At 36.2% G+C, this 25,000-nt stretch overlaps 1 protein-coding gene across 13 annotated transcripts in view; it reads right to left on the bottom strand.

The window, feature by feature from the left end:
• The window catches only part of slc12a5a (solute carrier family 12 member 5a), a 389,047-nt gene that overhangs the window by 9,783 nt on the left and 354,264 nt on the right, over nt 1-25,000 (bottom strand). For 9 of the 13 annotated variants that reach the window (XR_012408255.1, XM_073954725.1, XM_073954723.1 and 6 more), the window contains 11 exons: nt 20,782-20,900; nt 20,527-20,625; nt 16,645-16,764; nt 15,398-15,502; nt 14,266-14,434; nt 13,892-14,087; nt 7,914-8,083; nt 7,337-7,468; nt 4,707-4,814; nt 2,124-2,249; nt 54-244 (listed from right to left, as the gene is read on the bottom strand). Coding sequence is in view for 12 of the 13 variants with exons in the window: in XM_073954725.1 (XP_073810826.1) it covers nt 54-244; nt 2,124-2,249; nt 4,707-4,814; nt 7,337-7,468; nt 7,914-8,083; nt 13,892-14,087; nt 14,266-14,434; nt 15,398-15,502; nt 16,645-16,764; nt 20,527-20,625; nt 20,782-20,900 (1,535 nt within the window). In the remaining variant the exon portion in view is untranslated. Of the gene's footprint in view, nt 1-53; nt 272-2,123; nt 2,250-4,706; nt 4,815-7,336; nt 7,469-7,913; nt 8,084-13,891; nt 14,088-14,265; nt 14,435-15,397; nt 15,503-16,644; nt 16,765-20,526; nt 20,626-20,781; nt 20,901-25,000 lie in introns of all 13 variants that reach the window. The other 4 variants (XM_073954720.1, XM_073954726.1, XM_068222080.2 and 1 more) reach the window with 1 other exon arrangement.

Raw genomic sequence — 25,000 nt, forward strand, 5'->3', positions numbered from 1 at the left:
AAACTCTTGATTGTTTCTTCCAGTGAATGTAAGCTCCATCAGTATGGTCTTACGGCTTCATGTTGAAGAGGTCTTTGATGGCCTCGGGTGTTGTTGCCCCAACAGGTTTGTTCTGCTCTCCGTCACACTTGACTTCGCTCCAGGTCATCTGGACGGCGGTACCGGGCGTCTGGGCGTCTGCGCTGGGTGACTGTGGAGTGGCCGGGGTCGGAGGGTTCGTGCTCTTATCATGAATGAGCTGCTCCTGTTGGGACGGGGACACAGGGACACACTGAGAGGGCAGGAGCCAAACATACATACATACATGTGGAGAATGCCAGGGCAGAAGAGAAGGAGAACATACAGCTGTTAATACGCAAAGATTTTATGAACTCAAGAATAATGCCTAATAAAATAAAATAAAATAAAATAAAATAAAATAAAATAAAATAAAATAAAATAAAATAAAATAAAATAAAATAAAATAAAATAAAATAAAATAAAATAAAATAAAATAAAATAAAATAAAATAAAATAAAACAAAACAAAATAAAATAAAATAAAATAAAATAAAATAAAATAAAATAAAATAAAATAAAATAAAATAAAATAAAATAAAATAAAAAAGAAAATAAAATAAAATAAAAAAATAAAATAAAATAAAATAAAAAAATAAAATATATATATAAATAAAATTAAATTAAATAAAACAAACAAAAAAAATTATAAAATAAAATAAAAAAATATATAAAATAAAACAAAACAAAACAAAACAAAATAAAAAATATATAAAATAAAATAAAATAAAATAAAAATGTAATTACAATTGGAGTAAACTTTTAATTAATCAAACTCTTAAAAACTCAATGTGAAACATGATTTCTGAAAACTGATAAAAGGTTTTTTTATTTTAATTTTAATTTTTGTATTTAATTTTTTTATTTTAATTCTTGTAATCAGAAATCAAGAACTGAATCAAAATGCATTAACAGCAATAAAGTATAATGGATGTTAATAATGACATTTAATAAAATGATATCTAATTGAATAAAATAAAATGTAATTAAAATGCTTAATTCCAGTTTTAAATTTGTTGCTCTAGTCTTTATTTTTATACATTTTTCAGAAATCGAAAACTGAAGAAAAATCCATGAAGAGTGATAAAATATAATGGATGTTATGATTATGATTACATACAATAAATACATTTACATTAAAATATAAAAAGTTTACAAATAAAAATAGCTTATATAAAAGTCAATATAATAACATTCAAATATTAATATGAATAATACACAAAGCATAGTTAAATTAATAAAATACTAAATAGTACATAAACAGAACAAACTGATATAATTACAATGAGAGTGAAAATGATGATGATTTACATTAAAAAAGAAACAATAACTGATTATTAAATTAATACGATAATGTTTTATAACTAATAATAAACCACAAATTAAATTAATACAAATACACAGTTTCATAATTTAAATATTAATAAGAAATAAAAAAAAAGATTCAAATAAATTTAAAATAATTAAATAATCATATCAAAAAGAGATTATTAAAATGACAATAATTTTTAAAAAGGGATAATTAAATTAATTAAAACAATAAAGAGCAAACAAATGTAACCAAGAATAAAAGTTTCAAATGCTTTGAAAAAGTACCCTGCAAAAGCACTAAAAACAAACAATTTTAATTAATTTATTGCACGAATACTTTCATTTGTTATTTTATGTAATTTAAATTAAATTAATTAATTAATTAAAATAAATTATGATTTAATTAAATTAAATCATAAAATATGCAATTAAATTATTACCATGCACATTAAGTGCATTTTGTTTAATTAAAAGTAATTTCACATTTTAATTTATTTTTAACATTTCTAAAAAAAATAATTACATAATTAATCAATTACAAAAATAAATACATAAATATTTTCAAAAAAGAATAATTTTAGAAAGAGAGAGAGAGTCAGAGTGGATTCTTCAGTGTCCATTACTTTGAAAGGCATCACAAAAAACGGTGAAATCAGACAAGACTGTCAAGCTGCGATCACAGCATGTTCAGCACAAGCAATGAGGCTGTTATAGCAATGCAAGATGAAAACTGTGAGTGTGTCAGTGATTCTGTACCTCCTCTTCTGGTTTCTGCTCTTTGCTGCTGGCCGCTGGCTCTTCAGTGACGCTTAGCTGAGTCGTGACGGCCGCCGGGTTTTTACGGCGGATTGAGCCGCGGGAACTATCAGTGATGCTCTGGATCTGAACACAGAGGAAAGATGGAGAATATTTACATGAGAAGAGGCCCCGCCCACCACTCCACCCAAGCCCCGCCCACAATCCAAATCTCAGTGCTTCATTTGTAAAATAATAATTTCCGGAACAAAACCAGGAATTAAGTTACCGAGAGTAAAGTCCTCCAATGAGAGAGGGGGAGCAGAGAGAGGGGAAGGATCGGCGTAGGACTGCGAGGGCGGAATCGAACTCGGGTCGCCATGAGCACTGGAGTGCATGTGTCGACGCACTAACCACTACACCACTGCCACTGACATTCGTCTTGCTTTTAAATCTGACACTATGCTGACACGACACATGGGCATTTGGAGATCCGCCCTCTTCTGAAAAGAGCACTCTCTTATTTGAATTTAAGGCGACAGCCACCAAAATGGCACCTTTAGTATCAAAACTTAAATGGGTCAGTTTCAAAGTGTTATAAAACATTATTTCTGTGATATTTTAAACTGAAACTTCACACACTCTGGGGACATTTGAGACTTGTAAAAAGTGGTGTAATATGTCACTTTTAAAGTGTGTGTAAACTGGAAGTTGCTAAGTCTTTTCTTTCATTATATTGATGGGCTTCTTACTGAAACGGAATGTTGAGAAGGGGCAGGGTTTTCTTTTTGCACATCATTCCCTCATAGCAAACTAACAGAGGGGCGTAGTTAAAAGCTTTGATTGAAGATTACCAAAACTTCAGATGCTTCAGAATGCAGCAGAACGCAGCAGCACGAGTGGTCTTTAATGAACCTAAAAGAGCACATGTCACTCCGTTGCTCATCCGTTTGCACTGGCTGCCAGTTGCTGCTTGCATCAAATTCAAAGCTCTGTTGTTTGCTTACAAAGCGACTTCTGGCTTTGCTCCTTCTTATCTGCTCTCACTTCTGCAGATTTATGTGCCCTCTAGAAACTTGCGTTCTGTGAATGAACGTTGCCTCGTGGTTCCATCCCAAAGAGGGAAGAAAACGCTTTCCCGAACTCTCGCATTCAATCTGCCCAGTTAGTGGAATGAACTCCCTAACTGCATCAGAATGGCAGAGTCACTCGCTGTCTTTAAGAAATGACTAAAAACTCAACTATTTAGTCTCCACTTCCCTTCCTAATCTGCAATTGCCTCTCTGGCTCCACATCTAACTATACAAAAAAAAAATATATATATAAACTAATGTTTTGCTTCTTACACTTTACATACCTGAAACTTGCCTACAGCACTTATTCATTGTTGCTCTTATAGTTGTGTAAATTGCTTTCTTGTCCTCATTTGTAAGTCGCTTTGGATAAAAGCGTCTGCTAAATGACTAAATGTAAATGCAAAACACACTTTTTTTCTGTATATTAACTCTTAACTCAAAGAATAACAATGTGTGCTAGCAAAATAAACATTGTACATTTGTATCTCACACATACACATTACAAGGGCTGCAAAAAAACAAAACAAAAAACAACATCAAACATTTTTTTTATTCACTTTCAAGATTGTTTGCTGATTATTTGGATTACTTGTAAATAATTTCTAGTCAATCAAGTTTTTTTCTTATTGAACTCTTCAGTACTCAATCTAAAGACATGACTTCTGAAAACTACTATAAAAGCTACCTCCCGCTGCTTTTTTGGGTTTCATTTTTTCCTGGTTTCTAAAACTATCCTTCCTTCCTTCCTTCCTTCCTTCCTTCCTTCCTTCCTTCCTTCCTTCCTTCCTTTCTTCCTTCCTTCCTTCTTTCCTTCATTCCTTCCTTCCTTCATTCATTCCTTCATTTTCTACTGCTTTTTTTTTTTGCGGGGGCAGCAGTCTTTGGAGAGAACCCCAGCCTTCCCTCTCCCCAGACACTTCCTCCAGCTCCTCCAGGGGGATCCCGAGGCGTTCCCAGGCCAGCCGCAAGACATAGTCCCTCCAGCATGTCCGGACAGGTACATCAACCACATTACTGCTGCCGCTGCACCAATCCATCTGTAAATCTCACATTCCATCCTTCCCTCACTCGTGATCAAAACCCCAAGATACTTGAACTCCTTCACCTGGGGAAAGCACTTTCCTCCAACCTAGAGATGGCAAACCACCTTTTTCCAGTGGAGCACCATGGCCTTGGACTTGAAGGTGCTAATTCTCATCCCAGCCGTGTCACACTCGGCAGCAAACCGCCCCATTGCATGCTCAAGGTCCATATTCAATGAAGCCAACAGAACAACATCGTCTGCGACCAATCAAACCAGTCACCCCCAAAAAAAGCCGTCCATACGAAGCTCATCCGTCAGCGGTATTGTCGTGTAGCGTTCGTTTTACACATAAAATGCAGCCATATGTACCCGTGAGCACATATTTGTCAGTTTTCAAATATGTACACCCGGGCACATTTTCCAAGTGAGCCCATGTTGCTTCTTTGCCTAAGTTATGTGTAACAGTTGATACGTGTGATAGTTTTGTAGATGATGGTGTTGTACCTCTCGTTCCCGCTCAGTCTTGGTGAGGTTGATCTGCTTGAGGATCTGAGAGCGCTGCTCCATCATCAGGGTTTTCTCATATGTGTATGCTGAGATATCACTGTCATGCTGAACACACACATACAAACAACAGTTTACAGTAGTACTCAGAGTTACACACACAACTGTAGAGAAGCAGAGTGAAAACATTGAAAATCATGAAGGAATACTCCACATATATATTTAACACCTGTCATTGTCTGCTGTCTACAGTAATATTTATAGCCTCAAATATTTGGTGACCCTTTAATTTAAGGTGATGTAGTTTACATGTTCCATGCACTTACTGTTGTAAATACAATGAATTATGCTAAACTACATGCAACTAACTCTAACACAATTTCTAACCCCAATCATATAATAAGTACATGTACTTAATTAATATTACTTGGTAGTCACACTGTAACTGCATCAGCTTAAAATAAAGTGTAACCAAATAATTTCCTAATAATTTAATACACACAAAGCATGATTTAATTGTTGCTAGACACTTAAAATTAATGTATTTGATTAATGATGGCAAATGTATAACATATTAAACTTTATACAGCATTTTGGTTCTCGATCTGATAGGAAGCTCTTCATCGTTGTGTATCACTCCGCCCACTGAGAGTGACAGCAGATCAATGAACTCACTACTGTTCGACAAATATTGCAGCTGTTGGACAAAATAATGTACTTTTGAGGCTATTTTAGGTGAGATTGTAGTTGTTTAGACTGCAACTATGCAGTTTATTTATAAGGATATTGCCTATTTTGAATATTTGAAGTCTTAGATACAGCGTTTCAGCATCCATCAGCCTGTCATACTGAGCACAGCAAAGATCATTGATGTTGTTCATCCACAAGATGGCGATAGAGGCCACATAATAAGCCCTTTAATAAGCCTAATTTCAAACTTCAGCTGATCAAATCATAATTAAACAGGTGAGTGACATTCTAAGTCGATCTCTCTCTTTTGTATGTTTTATTGCTGCATTCATACCATAGTAATCTGGCAGTGTTTACTTTGCTTTGGTTTTTTCAGGGTTAACTATTATAGTCTCCTGATTGCAACAGAGAAACACTGGGAAATCTCTGTAGACTGATGGCATTTCAGGTTGTTCAGCCTTATAATCTTAAAATTTGGAGCAAAATCACCTGTTTAGTCTTTACTTTAGACATTAAGCTAGAGAATCATTCAAATACTAGCTCTAAAGTGATGTTGGTGAAGTAGCGATGGCTCTCCGTGTTTGATATACACGATTGTGCAGTCGAACTGTTGTATAAACGCAATATCACACTGGTAGCAGTGCAAAATATCTGTATATCGTCAATGGTGGGACACTAAGGTCAATGCACGCCTTCCACCAGTGCCGATATACAGCCCATTGAGCACAAGTGTAAAATTTTAAGCACATTGTTAGCATGTTTCAAAGATTTTCTAACAAGTTAGCATTTTAACATGTTAACATCGTTTTTACATGTTTTTATTTGTTGACTATTAAAGCACATCATTAGCATGTTTTATCAACTTTATCACATTTATTTTAAGGGTTCTAGCATGTTTAAACATGTTGCTAGCATGCTTACATGCATTAGAAAAGTTACTACAACTTTGAATTGTTTGTTAGTAATTTTAAAAAAGTTATCAGCATTCAGCCTAAATGCTATTATGCATCTTATTTATAAACAGTTTGTTAGCATGTTTTGATAACCAGAAGTTTTAACAAGATTGTGATGTTTTTGGCATACCGATAGCAAATGTTAGCAAGCTGTCTACATGTTTTAGCATGTTGCTAATAATACTTACCCAGCACGTTTTAGGACGATTTTAAAATATTTTAGCAGATTGTTAGCATGTTTCAAAACGTTTTTAACAAGTTATCATTTTTAACGTTAGCATCACATTATGCTTTTCATTTATTTGCCTATTTAAGCACACCGTTAGCATGTTTTATCAAGTTCTTAACTTTCTACTTACCTAAAAAGTTTTGGTTTTATTAATTATTTTTTTATAAACTATAAACAGCTCGTAAAAATACAGAGAGAGAGAGACTATTGAAATGTAATCATATTTAACAAAACAATTTATTATATGGATCAAAATATAATAAGACTAATAATTACTAATAATGCTATTAATACTAATAATTGTATTTATTTTTCTATATATATTTTTAAACGTGAAATACTAATAATTTAATGTCATTTAATACTTTTAATTTACATTAATATATACATTTAGTACACTTGATTTCTATATAACAACCGTAAATACATACAGTCAAGCCTAAAATGATTCATACCATGACAAATTCTGATTTAAAGTTACGTATCTTTTTTCCACAATGATGCCTCTTGTACATCATCTTATTATCAGTGTCATTTTTCCAGTCAAAACCCCCCACAAAAAACTTGCTGGTTGAATAAAAGTATTTTTAAGTCAGAATTGGTCAATGCTTTGAATATGTTTGAGCTTTACTATATATATAATGGCTAATTTTCCACTACTAAGCAAGAATAAACTGAGAACTTCTTAAAAATAAAAGATTAAAGACTAATCAGAGCAAGAGGTATTTTGTAATCAGGTAAACAGTGTCATGAATTACCATCTCCACCACTTCGACGGCGGCGTCTATGCGCAGGTGATACAGGAAGGTGGTCAGATCTTTCTTCATCTGGATGCTGTTGTCGTCCATCTGAGCCACAGTGAAGATGCGCATCTTACACTTCCTCCAAACCTGCATACACACACACACACACACACACACACACACACACACACACACACACACACACACACACGCACACGCGCACACGCACGCACACACACACACACACACACGCACACACACACACACACACACACACACGGACAGACACAGAGGTCAACATCAGCTGGACATTACAGCCATGATGGTAAAAAACAGCTGAAGTATACAGTAAAAAGGTGCTGTAAACTTTACAGTATTACTGTAGTTTTACAGCACGAGTGCAATTATTAATTTACAGTGCATTTGTAAATTTTACAGTATTACTGGCAAACCAAAATTGCCAGTAATATTGTAAATTTTACAGCAGTTTTTTTACAGTGCTCATATTAGGGTTTTCAGGTATTCAGCTTATTGAATCAATGAAGTATATGGCACATTTTAAACAGCACAATATTGACATTTTTAGGATCACCTTATGCTGGCGGAGGAGGAAGGGCAGCAGCATCAGCATCCCTCCATCATGGACGATCCACCAGACGTCAATGTGACCCTCAGTGAAGCGCTCTCCATTCGAAGGGAAGGCCGAGATGTTTTTGGGCACCAGCAGAGCTTTACTGCCAGCCGTGGTTTCTCTCACCAGCTCTGTAATTAAGACATGTTTTTACAGATTTTATTTAAGTACAAATGTACACTTTTTGATTTGAGACTTTGGTTTTTAAATCTTTCATGCCGTGAAGCTATTTGTGACTTGTGATTTATTTAACATGCACAATCACAGCTTTCGTGTCCGAATGCAAATAAAAATAAATTATAAATAAACATAAGGATTAATTATATTATGTTTTAATGAAATATGTCATTTTAGATGTATTTAATAAAATTTTGACATTTTAATTAGTTGATTTATATTTGATTTTATGTATTTATTTTATTCTATGACGAACTTTGCTAAATTTGACAAATTTTTCACCACTGATTAAATTTTTTTAAAAATAAAAAAAGATAAAAAACTATGCACAATAATGTTTAGAGATGTAGAAATTTATTAAAAATAAACAGTGTTACTTTGTATTTTTATATTGACTAAAAATAGAATGAAATTCATTCTATGAAATTTTATGCAAATATATTTAAATATTCATTCATTCATATTCTTTTCAGCTAAGTCCCTTTATTAATCCAATGGGTCGCCACAGCGGAATGAACCGCCAACTTATCCAGCAAGTTTTTATGCAGCGAATGCCCTTTCAGCCGCAACCCATCTCTGGGAAACCTCCACACACACTCATTCACACTCATACACTACGGACAATTTAGCCCAGGGGTCAGCAACCCGTGGCTCTAGAGCCGCATGCGGCTATTTTGCGCCGCCCTTGTGGCTCCCTGGAGCTTTTTCAAAAATGTTTGAAAATGGAAAAAGATGGGGGAGGTTAATATATTTTTTGTTTTAATATGATTTCTTTAGTAGGACAAAATTTTTTAACGTTTTTAAATGCTGTAAAAGTGTGTGGAATTAATATTTAATTTCAACATTTCTGTCAACGAAGATTTGCGTCATAGCCTGCGACACGTTTCTATCAGCAGGGCGGGATGCCAGGCAGGTGGCTGTTGTAAACAAACCGGGAGATAATAAAGCATGGAAAACCGTTCACAGATGGTGACTACATGAAGGAGTCTCATCATCATATTAGAACACCTATTTGCAGACTTCAAAAACAAAACCAAGATAATACAAAAAATTAAAGATATACCTCTCTCCGCTAAACAGTGAAGGAAAGGGCTATTAAAATGGCAGTAACATCACCGATCAGCAAACCAAGGACATTAATTCAGTGCCAGCATACTCAATTGCCTGTAATGTGGGTGATATTCAACCCGCTTTTATGCAGGTATGTGAACTCTGATGGGCCGCAAGAAGAAATGATCAAATTAATACCACTGAAAGACCAGAGGCTGTGCTGAAGTGTTTAAATGACAACGAAATAAACACCAATCACCTGATTTCAATGGCTATTTAATCATGAAGGCTCATTATGTATTTGTAGCCAACTTAGTCATTTTTATAGGCTAATAGGCTAATATAGCTAATATAGATACATACAGCATGTGTTTCCTTCATTATAGGCTTATATAAGGCTTTACATTTTTTTGCGGCTCCAGACATATTTGTTTTTTGTTTTTTTTGGTCCAATATGGCTCTTTCAACATTTTGGGTTGCCGACCCCTGATTTAGCCTATCCAATTCACCTGTACCGCATGTCTTTGGACTGTGGAGGAAACCGGAGCACCCGGAGGAAACCCACGCGAACGCAACATGCAAATTCCACAAAGAAATGCCAACTGACTCAGCCAAGGCTTGAACCAGCAACCTTCTTACTGTGAGGCAACAGCACTACCTACTGCATCACTGCGTCACCTATTTAAATATTTATTAACATAAACATACATCAATATATTATTGTTCATAATAATAATAATAATAATAAAATAATATAGAAACTTTATTACTTGCATTTATAAATACATGTATATTTTAAGGATAACTGAAAGGTATGATGGGGGAACACGGTGGCTAACGGTGGTTAGCATTGTCGCCTCACAGCAAGAAGATCGCTGGTGGCTGGGTTAGTTGCCATTTCTGTGTGGAGTTTGCATGTTCTGACTCTCTGTGGTCATTAAAAGTCCCATGGCACTTCTCGTGAAAGAGCAGGGGTGTAGCCCTGGTGTCCTGGCCAAAGTCCCTTAATCGGCCCTTATAATCATGGCCTCCAAATCATCCCTATCTACTGAATTGGCTCTATCACTGTCTCTCCACTCCACCAATAGCTGGTGTGTGGTGAGCGCACTGGCACTGTTGTCATGTGGCTGCCGTCGCATCATCCAAGTGGATACTGCATAGGTGGTGGTGTGAAGAGACCCCCCTCATAATTGTGATGCGCTTTGGGTGTATGGCCGTACACAATAAATGCGCTATAAAAAATACACATTACATTACATTACATGTTCTCCCCGTGATGGTGTGGGTTTCCTCCAGGTGCTCCAGTTTCCCCCACAGTCCAAACACATGAGCTATAGGTGAATTGATTAACTAAATTGGCCGTAGTGTATGAGTGTGAATGAGTGGGTATGGGTATTTCCCAGTACTGGGTTGTGGCTGAAAGCGCATCCGCTGTATAAAACATATGCTGGATAAGTCAGCGGTTCATTCCACTCTGGGGACTCCTGGTGAATAAAGGGGCTAAGCCAAAGGGGAAATGAATAAATGAATTTAAATACCTTTAATATTAAATATAAATGTACATTTATATTAATATAGTAATAAAATATTATATAGATACTAATTAACTTGTATATTTTATATGTATATTTTAAAGTAAACATAACTGCACCTAAATACAATTCAGATTTACATAAAATTGTATAATTTTACACATTTTTATTGTGTATAATCACAATATGTTTAGTATATTATAATTTATTTGCATAAAAATTACTAAATATTCGTATATGGAATTTGATCCGAGTATAAATGTAATAAAATTGGTCAAAACAGCAACATTTGAAACTAATATAAAAATGTAACTACATACCATGTGAATATTAAAACCTTACAAATATAATTGTTAATTCTGGTTTAACCATTTTCTTTTGTATTTTTCTGAAACACAGTCTTAATTATTACATATAACATTACTGTGAGATTTACTGAAACTATAATAAGTGAATCAGCTGATAATGACGCATCTCTTCAAGCATTTGTGTTCGGCAGCAATATTTCTGACACTATTTTGTGCTCCATTCCATTCATGGGTGTTCAAAAATACATTTTATTGGGTTATTTAATAGATAACATAACTAATACTTGGTACAACAACTGTTTTTACATTACTGTGACGGTTGGGTTTAGGGTTGGGGTGGAGGTTTATGTTAATAAAATAAAAAATTTGTATATTATAATTTATTTGCATAAAAATTACTAAATATTCGTAAATGGAATTTGATCCAAGTATAAATGTAATAAAATTGGTCAAAACAGCAACATTTGAAACTAATATAAAAATGTAACTACATACCATGTGAATATTAAAACCTTACAAATATAATAGTTAATTCTGGTTTAACCATTTTCTTTTGTATTTTTCTGAAACACTATAATAAGTGAATCAGCTGATAATGACGCATCTCTTCAAGCATTTGTGTTCGGCAGCAATATTTCTGACACTATTTTGGGCTCCATTCCAATCCGACAGGATTAAAACGTCACTCAATTCTTCTTCTTAAAATACAGAAGTGAACATCTGTGGTGTCAGACGTTCACCAGCACCTGCTCAGTCTGCCGGAGTTTAGATTAGCTGATCACACACCACACACACCACACACACACACACACACACACACACACACACACACACACACACACACACACACACACACACACACACACACACACACACACACACACACACACACACACACACACGCATACTTATGCACTATTCTACGGTATTTGGTAGTATAAACAGTGTAAGTAGTGTGTTCACACTAAAAACTAAAAAAATAATAAGTGCACTTTAATTACACGGATGATGCACTCATTCAGCCGCTAAAATGAAGTGTGGAATGATGGACACTTCACGCACTCAACGACTGCAGGTTTGCTTATGTAGCGGAAGGGGCGGAGCTATCGGACGCACATGTTGAATAACTTTATTTATTTTGGATGGTGAAAGCAAAATTCTCCTACCAGAGTGATTATAGCGCCTCCCGATGGTGAATGCGGCAGTACTCACGGCAGGTATTATTTGATAATTCGGTCGTTTATTTCACTGATTTGGCAACCGTCAAACGTCATCAGGGAAACGGTTTGAATTTCCGATTAGTAAAAAACCATGGGCTGTTTCTCAATTCCAAAAACACATAGAACGGACTTGTGTTCTTGTGGAGACCGGTCTTGCCAGGTGTCCTCGGAAGAACGAACTCAGGAGACCGCGAGGGCAGAGAACGCGTCCTTTGAGAATTGAGATGCTGTGTTATTCCTGATGGTCATGTGACCTTCACGCGTTTTAAATGGTAAATTATTTAAACATTACAGCCTCCATACAACGATTTATTGTTTTTCCCCTTTTCAAAATACATACTTTGCATAAAAACATTTTAAATATATGTTGCACAATATAAATAAAACAGATTTTAATACGAATTTCAGCAAACAAACACCCTTAATGTGTTTATTCCTTTATTAAGATGTCCATGGTAATGTTTACTTTCACCGTTTCATTTAGGGAAACTCCTGAGGTAAATAGTTCATATCTATGAACTTTAATAAGTAATCTAGATAAAATGCAGCGCTTCCCACCTCCAGTCGCAATGACTTCTGGGACTTCCAGAGCGAGTTCGGTGCTCAAGTCTGCATCGGTGCGTCCTCAATTACAAGAACACATCCGGGAAGTTTCATGCGTCCTCTGTACTTGCGGTCTTGAGTATTGGAACTGAACTTAGGCAGCAGATGATGACGTTGCACGAGAACACGAGGACGCAAGACCGCTGATGAATGCATATTGAGAAACAGCCCATTAGTGTGCCATTTGGGACGCCACTACATGCATATACTATGCTGTTGAGTGTGTAAGTGCATAAGTACATAGTGCATAGTGTATAGTGTGCCATTTGAGACGCAACAGAAATGTCACAAAACCAGAGAAAGATCATACGGTAAGGTTGTATTAGTTAATGTAATGCATTAGTTAACATGAACTAACAGTGAACAACACATCGGTTAAGCCAGGGGTATCCAAACTCAGTCCTGGAGAGTTTAGCTCCAACTCTAATCAAACACACCTGAAGCAGCTAATCAGGCTCTTACAAGTTACACTAACGGCTGCGTCCGAAACCGCATACTTCCATACTATATAGTACGCTAAAATCAGTATGTGAACCGAGTAGTATGTCCGAATTCATAGAATTCGAAAATCAGTAGGCGAGAAGTACCCGAATGACTTACTACTTCCGGCGAGATTCTGAAGTGCGCATCCCATGCACGCTGCGCTATCCCATGATGCCCCGTGAGAGAATTCATGAATGGAAGTGAGGCGACGCAACTGACGCAGATAGGTCATGTGACCATGACAAAAATGGCGGATGTAGTACGTCCGAATTAAATTCATACTGTATAGAACGTACTTTTCTAACGGCCGAGTAGTACGTTTAAATTCAAATGCAGTACCTACTGAGTAGTAGGCGGTTTCGGACGCAGCCACAAACTTTCTGGTAGGTGTGTTGAAGCAATTTGGAGCTAAACTCAGCAGGACACCGGCCCTCCAAGACTGAGTTTGGACACCCCTGGGTTAAGTATTACTTAATTTTTATAAACGTAGCTAACCTGATATACTGTAGTGTCCTACAAAAGGTGATGTGTGAGCGAGGGATAAGCATAAGGTTTGTATGTCTCACCAATGAAGTTTCTCCAGCTCTGATGATCTTCAGCTTGTTTCCAGTTGCGAGGCCAGCTGGCCAGAACAGTGTTGTGTTGAAGACCACCAAGACCCGAAGCCTGGACCAGATGAGACATGGCATCTCTCATGTTGGAGGAGATCACTACCTGACTGAAGCCCTTCACCTTCTCCGTCTCCATCAGCTTCCTCAGAGACTGACACACCACACAAGAAGAAACGGATTCGGATCAAATCAAAGCCTATTGTTGTATTATTTTTCAAATAAGTGATGTTTAACCCTTGTATATTGTTCACACTGATGACCCTTTTGTTATGTTGGGGGCTGTTTTTGTTCGCCTTTGGTTATAGTCTTTGTGTATGAGAGAAGGTCACCTGTTCGGCCTGCTGTCCCTGATCATGGTTCTCCAGGTATGTTCCCTCAAGCGCTGTGCCCACGATGGTCAGACCCTTGCCAGCCTTCAGCTGACTGGTCAGAGACAGCATTCGGGGCTGATCCACCTTTAGCTCCCCGTCCATGTTCACCAGAACCAAAATCTGAGGTCTAAGGACAACAGAAGATCTTTTTAAATACAAACATTCAGAATTTTCAGACTTAAAAAAACAAATCTGCTGAAAAATTATTTAAATAAATACAATAATAATAGCAAAATAGTGTTGTTGTACCATATTTAGTTTTAATAATAAAAAAGGAAAACCTTGGTATACTATTATACTATATATATATATATATATATATATATATATATATATATATATATATATATATATTAAAATAATATAAAAAAACAAAGTATTAAATTACCATGAATTTTTTTATTTCCCATGATTTTATTTCTATTATTATAATATAATAATAATAATAATAATAATAATAATAATAATAATAATATTTATTAAACTTTAACTGTGTTTATATATATATATATATATATATATATATATATATATATATATATATATATATATATATATATATATATATATATATATATATATATATTAATGAAATAAATATTGTAATTAAATAAAAAATGAGTATTAAATTATTATTATTTATAAAATTACATTAATAATTATTTTAATTTCAGTTATTTAATTTTTATTTTTTGTAATTACAATTAATAATCTTCATGTTAATTATTACTATTAACACTCAAATAATTGTATATTTATATATGTTTATTTTAGATTTTTTTTTCTTTTTTAAGAAAAAAGAAAAAAAATGCATTTTAATCATTTTTCACCCTAAAGTCCTGAAATCAGCATTTTTTTGGGTGTGTTGACAAACTATAATAAACAAAATTATTCAAAACCTTGGTATTGTATTATATATATAATACATTTTTTTAACATTTATTTTATGTAATATTAAATATTGATTGATTATTTATTATCTTTTATACATGTGCAGATATACATGTGTTAAAGTAAATATTAATATATAAATATATTATATAAATAATACTATTACAATATAACACATAGTAATATTAATGACACTGACCTCCAGTTTTTGGTGTGTGGGGGACCCTCTTCCAACCTCATAAGAGCAAAGCGAGCAGCGCTGAGAGACAAACCTCGAATCCCATCACCCCATTCCTTCTCCGCTCTGTCACACACACATGCGCGCGCACACATTAGTTTTTCATGTGTTACTTTTGTGAATAATGTTACTTTTGAGATAACTTAAAAACAAACACACAAACTTGTACAGCTATCTTTATGGGGACTTCCCATAGACGTAATGATTTTGATACTGTACAGACTGTATATATTGTCTATATAGGAGACAATCTGCATTTTTACATTTTCAAAATATTTCACTGTGTGATTATATAGCTGTTATATGTGATATAAGCTGTTTTTTCTCATGGGGAACAAAAACTATCCCCACAAGGTCCAAATTTACTCATTTTGCTACACTTGCTGGCACATTTAGTAAACAAACACTCGATTTATGTTCAGAAAATACATACTAACACGTTAGTTTAACTATATCTGGAGAATTTTGTAAATACAGTTGAAGTAGTAATATAAAAAAGGGGTGGCACGGTGGCTCAATGGTTAGCACTGTAGCCTCACAGCAAGAAGGTCGCTGGTTCGAGTCCCAGCTGGGCATTTCTGTGTAGAGTTGGCATGTTCTCCCTGTTTAGGCGTGGGTTTACCCCACAGTCCAAACACATGCGCTATAGGTGAATTGGATAAGCTAAATCGGCCTCAGTGTATGAGTATGTGTGTGAATGTAAGAGTGTATGGGTGTTTCCCAGTACTAGGTTGCAGCTGGAAGGGCATCCGCTGCGTAAAACCAATGCTGAAATAGTTGGTGGTTCATTCCGCTGTGGCGACCCCAGATAAATCAGAGACTAAGCCGAAGGAAAATGAATGAATGAATGTATATTCGCTTCAGCATGCCGTGCAATACAGAATAAACCAAGCACATGCATCTTCTTCAGTATTTCTCAAGTATACAGTGTATTTGAGCACAGCCTCAGACTCTATAATCTGTCTCCAGTTTTCAGTCTTTCATTTCCGGCGCCAGACTCGGGTCAGTGCTCGGCTTCACTCCAGTAAAGCTTCAAAAGGAAAGGCAGTAAACTAATCAAATCCTGGAGCAGATTTCAGCTGTTTCTTGACCAGCCGGATTAGGAGGGATCTGAAAACCCTGACAGGTCAAACGGCTAACACTTAATTCTAATCCATCTTGTGGGGTTTTTCCAGCTTTCCCTCGACTCTGGGTCACAATCCACTTACCCTCGAAACTCGATATACTTGTAGATGCAGCCGGCGATGCCCATTGCAACAATGGCGTAGTACCAGGAGCAGATGAACATGAGCGAGAGACACAGACTCATGCCTAGAAAAGACAGAGTCCTGGAGGACAAGAGAAAGACACACATGACAAAAATGAATATAATTAGTACCATCATCATTTAAAGGGGACCTATTATGCCCCTATTAACCTATTACTTTATATTACAAGATGTAAAATAAGTCTCTGATGTCCCTAGAGCAGAGGTGTCCAAACTCGTTCCTGGAGGGCCGGTGTCCTGCATAGTTTAGTTCCAACTTGCTTCAACACACCTGCCAGGAAGTTTCTAATATATGTAGTAAGAGCTTGATTAGCTGCTTCAGGTGTGTTTGATTAGCGTTGGGGCTAAACTCTCCAGGACACCGGCCCCTCAGGACCGAGTTTGGATGCCCCTGCCCTAGAGTGTGTATGTGTGTTTCAGCTCAAAATAAAACACACATAATGTTTCATAAGTCTTTAAAACTGACTCTTTCAGGCTTTGATCCAAATTGTGGCGTGTTAGTGACTGTCGCTTTAAATTTAAATGAGATTGTGCTGTAAAAAAAAAAGAGAGGGCGGAGCTACAAATGCCTGTGCATTAGCATAGTGGCAGATTCAAAACAGGGCTATTGGTAGATGACTGCTTCTCACTCAGGGTTGTTTATGCTAATGAGGGTGATATCGTCACTAATGGGAGGGGCTTTCCCCCTTTTATGACAAGTACAAAGGGAGAATGTTAATTAAAGTGTTTCTGCAGACAGTTTTTATCAAGTGTGATTATATAAAATTTAATTAATGCATTCTTATTACTAGAAGCTGCTTATATTCACAGACTGTTGCCACACAACCATGTTTAAACCCCTTATAAATGTGATTTTTGCAAAAATAGGTCCCCTTTAAAAATTAATGCATATATATCCTCTTTAGAATGGTGTGACTGCCTCAAGAGCCTCTTTCACACAAACAGACCTTTCCTTTTTTTAAATTCGTTCCGGCTATTTTCCGGAAAGAGAAGCTGTAACATTACCGGCGCGTGCACGTCTAGAACACGCTGTTGTGAGACGTCTACTTTAGCCAATCAGAACACTCAGATGCATTCACATCCGCGTGGTTTATAAAAAAAATAAAAGCCTTTGAATATTTTTCCAGACACATTTAGCTGCTGGATGTTAGTCAGAAAACGTTTATATGTTCCTTCTTAATGCCAACTGTGTAAATAATTATCGATAAGATGCTTATGATAAGCCGTTGTTTGTTTACCTTCAAACTCTGTCGAGTCGCGTGTGCCAGTGAAGAAGCCAGTGAGCGCCAGCACACACACATATCATGTACATCTTGACATGTGAAAGTGTTCTTCTATATGTTTGATCGAAATTTTTCACAATATTGATCCATCCACAGAGTTTGTAATGTAGTCAAATGTTTACAAATACAAGCGCAGTCGTTTAGAGGTCATCTCGTATTTTGGAATGGATGTGTGAATGCTCTTTTCCGGAAAAATTCCGTAACGTACTCGCCTGTGTGAACAGTGCTTTTTTTAATTCACCGGTAAAGTCTTTTCGGAAATTTACTGGTATCTCTAGCTATGTTTCCATCCACCTATTTTATTTTTATTTTGCAAATGCGCATAAAAAAACAGTTGATGGAAACGCCATGATGCGCATAAATTTTGAAAATGCGCATAAAAAACTTATGCGCCTAACTGGGTAGGATAAACTTTTTATTCGATTAGAAAAGATGCGCATAAACTGCGATGGAAACACTTTTACCGCACGAACTCCAGCATGCGCATTAAAAAGGTCATGTGATTTTGTTAAAAGAGATCATGTGATGCTTAAAATGTGTGTGAATGGACAAAACGTCAGGCTGAGCACATTCTAAAACATCTGAAATGTTGTTTTGGTCATTATAAAACGCCTTCCAATTTCAGTATTAATGTTATTATATTATTAATGACCTCCAGAATCAAGAGCGCCTGTGCTCTGCGTCTGACACCTTCAAACGCCACTGCGTGCTCACTGCATGTCAGGATTGTCTTCTGAGGCGCATTCATTTAGAAAAGATTGATGCAGCTTCTCCTACTGCAGCAAATGCAGTTTTTACTGTTGATATTTGGCGCCAGTTAATCAGCAAATGACGATTTCGTTCGCTTTGACTCGTTGGATGGAAACGATGCTTCATTCGCACAACTTTTATGCGATAATCCAGTTTTGCGCATAAAGTTTATTCGCATTTTTGGATTAAAACATAGCTACTGTGTGAAAGGGGCTAAGGATAGTTCAATAATTCACAGCTCATATAAATTAAAAAGATTAGCGTAAAATCGTAAATTTACCTCAGGACTTCTTTTACAAGTGGCTATTTTAGTAAATGACAATCATTTGTCTTCATCTATACAATTTTAAAATTATAGGAACTTGATACATTTTGTCATTGAAAACCAAACCTACATGTGTGACACTATATGCTGATATTATTAAATGGGAAATTGCACATAAAACTTTAATTAGTTGAAAGACCGCATGCAAGATCATGTAACTGTGAAGCCTTTCTGAGTTTTTGTCTCTTAGAATTTTGTACATATTTAACTACAACATTAACAATAAAATTTGCAAATGAAAATTAAATAAATTTAATGAAAATTTCTATAAATTTAACAATCAAATTAAGCTTTGTTGTCCCTTGTCACCCATATTTATTGAAAATATCCACCAAGTCCATCAAGTCATGGAGAAAAAAACGATTATCCATAATTTCATATGCAATAAATAGAATTAGAAATACTTAAATAGAATCTGGGCGAGGCAGTGGCGCAGTAGGTAGTGCTGTCGCCTCACAGCAAGAAGGTCGCTGGGTCGCTGGTTCGAACAGTTGACGTTTCTGTGTGGAGTTTGCATGTTCTCCCTGCCTTCGCATGGGTTTCCTCCGGGTGCTCCGGGTTTCCCCCACAGTCCAAAGACATGCGGTACAGGTGAATTGGGTAGGCTAAATTGTCCGTAGTGTATAAGTGTGTGTGTGAATGTGTGTGTGGATGTTTCCCAGAGATGGGTTGCGGCTGGAAGGGCATTCGCTGCGTAAAAACTTGCTGGACAAGTTGGCGGTTCATTCCGCTGTGGTGACCCCGGATTAATAAAGGGACTAAGCCGACAAGAAATTGAATGAATAAACAGCATCTCATACTATTTGTGTATAATTAAAGGGCACCTATTATACAAAAATCACTTTTATAAGGGGTTTAAACAAAGTTGTGTGGCAACAGTCAGTAAATATAAGCAGCCTCCAATGATAAAAATGTTTAATTTAAATCTTTATAATCACACTTGAGATAAACAGTCTACATTAACACTTTGATTGACATTCTCCCTTTGTACATGTCATCAGAGGGGAAAAGCCCCGTTCATTAGTGACCATCTCTCCCTCACTAGCATAGGACGTTAGTCTTGTTTTCGAATCTGCCATTATGCTGACACATTGGCATTTGTAGCTCCGCCCTCTTCTAAAAAGAGCACAATCTCATTTGAATTTAAAGTGACAGTCAACAAAATGACACAATTAGAATCACAGCTCAAAAGGGGTCATTTTAACGAGTTATAAAACATTATTTGTGTGGTTTATATCACATCGTATTTATGTATTTATGACGTATTTATGGTATAGTTCAGTAAAATGCAAAAAAAAAAATGAAAGAATTGATCAAGTTAGTGACTCCTCCTATTTTCTCAAATATCATACGTTTTTTTCCCTTTTTAGTGCCTATATGTCAACCATATAGGCACTAAATCCATTAATCCATATAATCCATTATTAACATGAGCAGAAAACAGATGTGTTGGACTGAAGCTCACCAGTGGTAGAACTTGAATCGAGGTCTCCAGTTTGGTGTTCTGAGGAGAGTCTGAACAGCACAGGCCAGATTCACAAACATGTAGCACATGAGGAAAAACCTACACACACAACCGATAGACAAGGATACATGTCACATTTAGCTTTTTATATACCAATTTATAAAGAGCTAACTTTTTAGTAAATCCCATGGTATAACCTAGTAAAAAAAAGAAGTGGAACCACCAAAATAAAAAAGTGTGTGTATGGCCTCTTACATGGAGAGAATGGGAGCAACGTTATCCAGAGAAGCGATGAGAATCCCACTCTCACAGATACATGCGGTCAGCAGGAGTGCCCAGGTCGGCTCTCCGTTGGCTTTTCCATGGCCAAACACCTGTAAACACACACACACACACACACACACACACACACACACACACACACACACACACACACACAGGTGAACATACACCCAGCTGAACAAAAGGGGTTCTTAAGCCGATGGGGGGTCAACGTGGTGACACAGGGTAACGCTGTCGCCTCACAGCAAGAATGTCGCTGGTTCGAGCCTAGGCTAGGTCAGTTGGTGTTTTTTGTGTGGAGTTTGCATGTTCTTCCTGTGTTCGTGTGGGTTTCTTCCAGGTGCTCCGGTTTCCCCCAAAGTCCAAACACATGCGCTATAGGTGAATTGGGTAACCAAACTGGCCATAGTGTATGTGTGTAAATGTAAGAGTGTATGGGTGTTTCCCAGTGATGTGTTGCAGCTGGAAGGGTATCCGCTGTGTAAAACATATGCTGGATAAGTTGGCGGTTCATTCTGCTGTGGCAACCCCTGATTAATAAAGGGACTAAGCTGAAAAGAAAATAAATGAATGAAGCGGATGGTGCAAAAGCACTAAGGGTGTGACCGAATCCACTTTTGCTATTTTAATAATGGAAAATCAGTCTGTGCACCAGGCGCATGCATGGTCTAAAAGGGTTGCCCTCATTCTTTTAATGAGTTATAGGTGTGTTTTGGGCATGACAAGCATTACACCAACAGTAAACAGGACAGTAAAAGACCATCAGCATGAGGTTCAAACCATCTACGAAATGAGCCACTTCCTTCCGACAGTGGATTTGGGAAATGGTGGTGGATGCACTCCACTGAAGACATCAATTACATGTTTAATTTCATAATTTTGTCTGTTAAGCCCAAAGAAATGTTTCAATAACTTTTCTGAATTTAGTTTTAATTTCCGGCATATTAATAAATGAACAATAACAACAAAGTAGGAACACACTTCCTATACCTGTGCCCCTATAGTGATGCCCCATATGTCTCTAAAACACGACAGGTAGACAAACATAGAAAAAGGTAGAAAAAAAGGTAGAAATATATATATATATATATATATACAGTTGAAGTCAAAATTATTAGCCCTCCTATGAAATTTGTATTCTTTTACAAATATTTCACAAGTGCTGTTGAACAGAGCAAGAAAATAGTTTTCACGGCATTTCCTTTTGTATTTTTCTTCTGGAAAAGGTTTTTTTTTCTTTTAGTTTGGGTGAAATAATTTTTATTTTTTTTTAAGTAAAAACTGCTAAGGTCAATATTATTAGCCCTCTTAAGTAATTATTTGTTTGATTGGCTCCAGGAAAAAAACTACTGTTGTCCAATGACTTGCCTAATTACCCTAACTTGCCTAGTTAAGGTAATTAACCTAATTAAGCCTTTAAATTGCATTTGAGGCTTAAAACTGCTGTCTTGAAAAACAAATAGTTCGATAATGCATTCTGTCATCATGACAAAGACAAAAGATATAATTTTAGACTTGAGAAAAAGAATTGTTGAGGCTCACAAAGAAGGAGAAGGATATACATGTTTATCAAAGTGCTTTCAAGTGTCAAGAAGTGCCGTGAGAAGTATTATCAAGAAGTTTAATGAAATCCACACCGTGGAGAACATGACTGGCAGAGGTAGAAAGCGAAATATTTCCAAAACTTTGGAAAGAAAATTAGTAAGAGAGGTTTCTAAAGACCCAAGAACAACTGCCTAGACACTAGTGAATGACTTAGCCAAGTCTGAAATTAATGTCTCAGCAAAGACGGTCACTACAGCCCTGCACAGGAGTGGACTGAAAGGTTGTCGACCAAGAAAGACTCCACTTTTAAAAAAGAGACACCTCCAAGCTAGACTGAAGTTTGCCAGGGACAATCTAGAGAAAAATAATGAATACTGGAAATGTATCGTTTAGTCAGATGAGACAAAACTAGAGCTCTTTGGCCATAGAGATGTTGCCTATGTTTGGAGGAAGAAGGGAGAGGCATTTAATCCAAAGAACACTGTTCCCACAGTGAAACGTGGCGGTGGGAGTATAATGCTATGGGGATGTTTCAGTGCATCTGGAACAGGGAATCTTATCAGGGTTGAAGGAAACATGAAAAAGGAAGACTACCAGAAGATTTTGAAAAATAACCTCAAACAGTCTGCAACAAAACTTGGTTTGGGTCGACGTTTTGTATTCCAGCATGATAATGACTCAAAGCATACATGACTTCTTGTAAAGAACTACCTCCAACAGAACAAAGTGAAAGTCCTTGATTGGCCTGAACAAAGCCCAGACTTGAACCCAATAGAAAATCTGTGGGGGACACTGAAGTCTAGAGTTCATGCCAGAAGACCAACAAATCTGGAAGAGCTTGAGAGATTTGCTAAGGAAGAATGGGCTAACACGCCTCAGGAGACATGTTTGAAACTTGTTGAGAGCTACAATAAACGACTGATGGCTGTTGTCAAGCAAAAGGATTACACTATTGACTATTAACATCAGAGGGCTAATAATTTTGACCTGCAAGTTTTTTTTATATTTGATTAAAATTGTGTTTCTGTTTGTATTACAAACACTCGAAGCTTTCTGAATAAACTGTTATGTTTAAAAATTATGTGTTGAAAAAATCTTTAGTCAATTAAACAGCACTTGGGAGTTATTTGAAAAATAATGAAATATTTTATAGGGGGCTGATAATTTTGTCTTCAACTGTATATATATATATACAGTTGAAGTCAGAATTATTAGTCCCCCTGAATTATTAGCCCCCCTGTTTATTTTTTTCCCCAATTTCAGTTTAATGGAGGGAAGATTGTTTCAGCACATTTCTAATCACAGTTTTAAAAACTCATCTCTAATAACTGATTTGTTTTATATTTGTCTTGATGACTGTAAATAATATTTGACTAGATATTTTTCAAGACACTTCTGTACAGCTTAAAGTGACATTTAAAGGCTTAACTAGGTTAATTATGTTAACTAGGCAGGTTAGGCTAATTAGGCAAGTTATTGTATAATGTTGGTTTGTTCTGTAGACTATCGAAAACAAAATTAGCTTAAAGAGGCTAATGATTTTGTCCCAAAAATGTTTTTTTAAAAATTAATAACCGCTTTTATTCTAGCCAAAATAAAACAAATAAGACTTTCTCCAAAAGAAAAAATATTATCAGACATGCTGTGAAAATTTCCTTGCTCTGTTAAAAATCATTTGGGAAATATTTAAAAAAGAAGAAAAAAATCAAAAGGTGGCTAATAATTCTGACTTCATATATATATATATTAATTCATTTTCTTGTCGGCTTAGTCCCTTTATTAATTTGGGGTCGCCACATCGGAATGAACCGCCAACTTATCCAGCAAGTTTTTACACAGCGGATGCCCTTCCAGCTGCAACCCATCTCTGGGAAACATCCACACACACATCCACCCACACACTCATACACTACGGACATTTTAGTCTACCTAATTCACCTGTACCGCATGTCTTTGGACTGTGGGGGAAACCGGAGCACCCGGAGGAAACCCACGCGAAGGCAGGGAGAACATGCAAACTCCACACAGAAACACCAACTGAGCCGAGGTTCGAACCAGCGACCTTCTTGCTGTGAGGCAACAGCACTATATATATATATGCTTATAATAATAATATAATTAAATCAGTGTAAATTGTCATGAATAAACAGCCAGATTTCACCAAAACCCCATGAGTTGAAGAAGGCATGGGAGGGAGTAGCATTTTTTTATGTAGACAATAATGATTATTTTACATTTTAATGCTTTAATTTTTCATATTTAGATATTTCTGTACTGCTGTACATCCCTGTGTGTGTAATGAGCAATGTGTATGCGTGTTTAAAAAAAAAAAAAAAAAAAAAAAAAACCTGCTACGCTATTGACTTTAAAGCAGCTTTTAGACGGTCAATGGCACTATTTTTATCTCTGTTCATTACAACACCTCCTATTTAGACCAGCAGGCCCAAGAGCGCACATACAGGCTCAAATGCATTTGCTATTTAAACAATGTGGTGCAAAACCTACAAATGAGACCTGTGCCAGGCCAAAATTAGCAAAAAACACTTGCGTCAAGCATGTGGCTGCATTGCTCTAGCCCAGGGGTCGGCAACCCAAAATGTTGAAAGAGCCATATTGGACCAAAACAAACAAAAAACAAATATGTCTA

This window comes from Danio rerio, chromosome 6, assembly GCF_049306965.1.
Source record: "Danio rerio strain Tuebingen ecotype United States chromosome 6, GRCz12tu, whole genome shotgun sequence".
Classification (NCBI taxonomy): domain Eukaryota; kingdom Metazoa; phylum Chordata; class Actinopteri; order Cypriniformes; family Danionidae; genus Danio; species Danio rerio.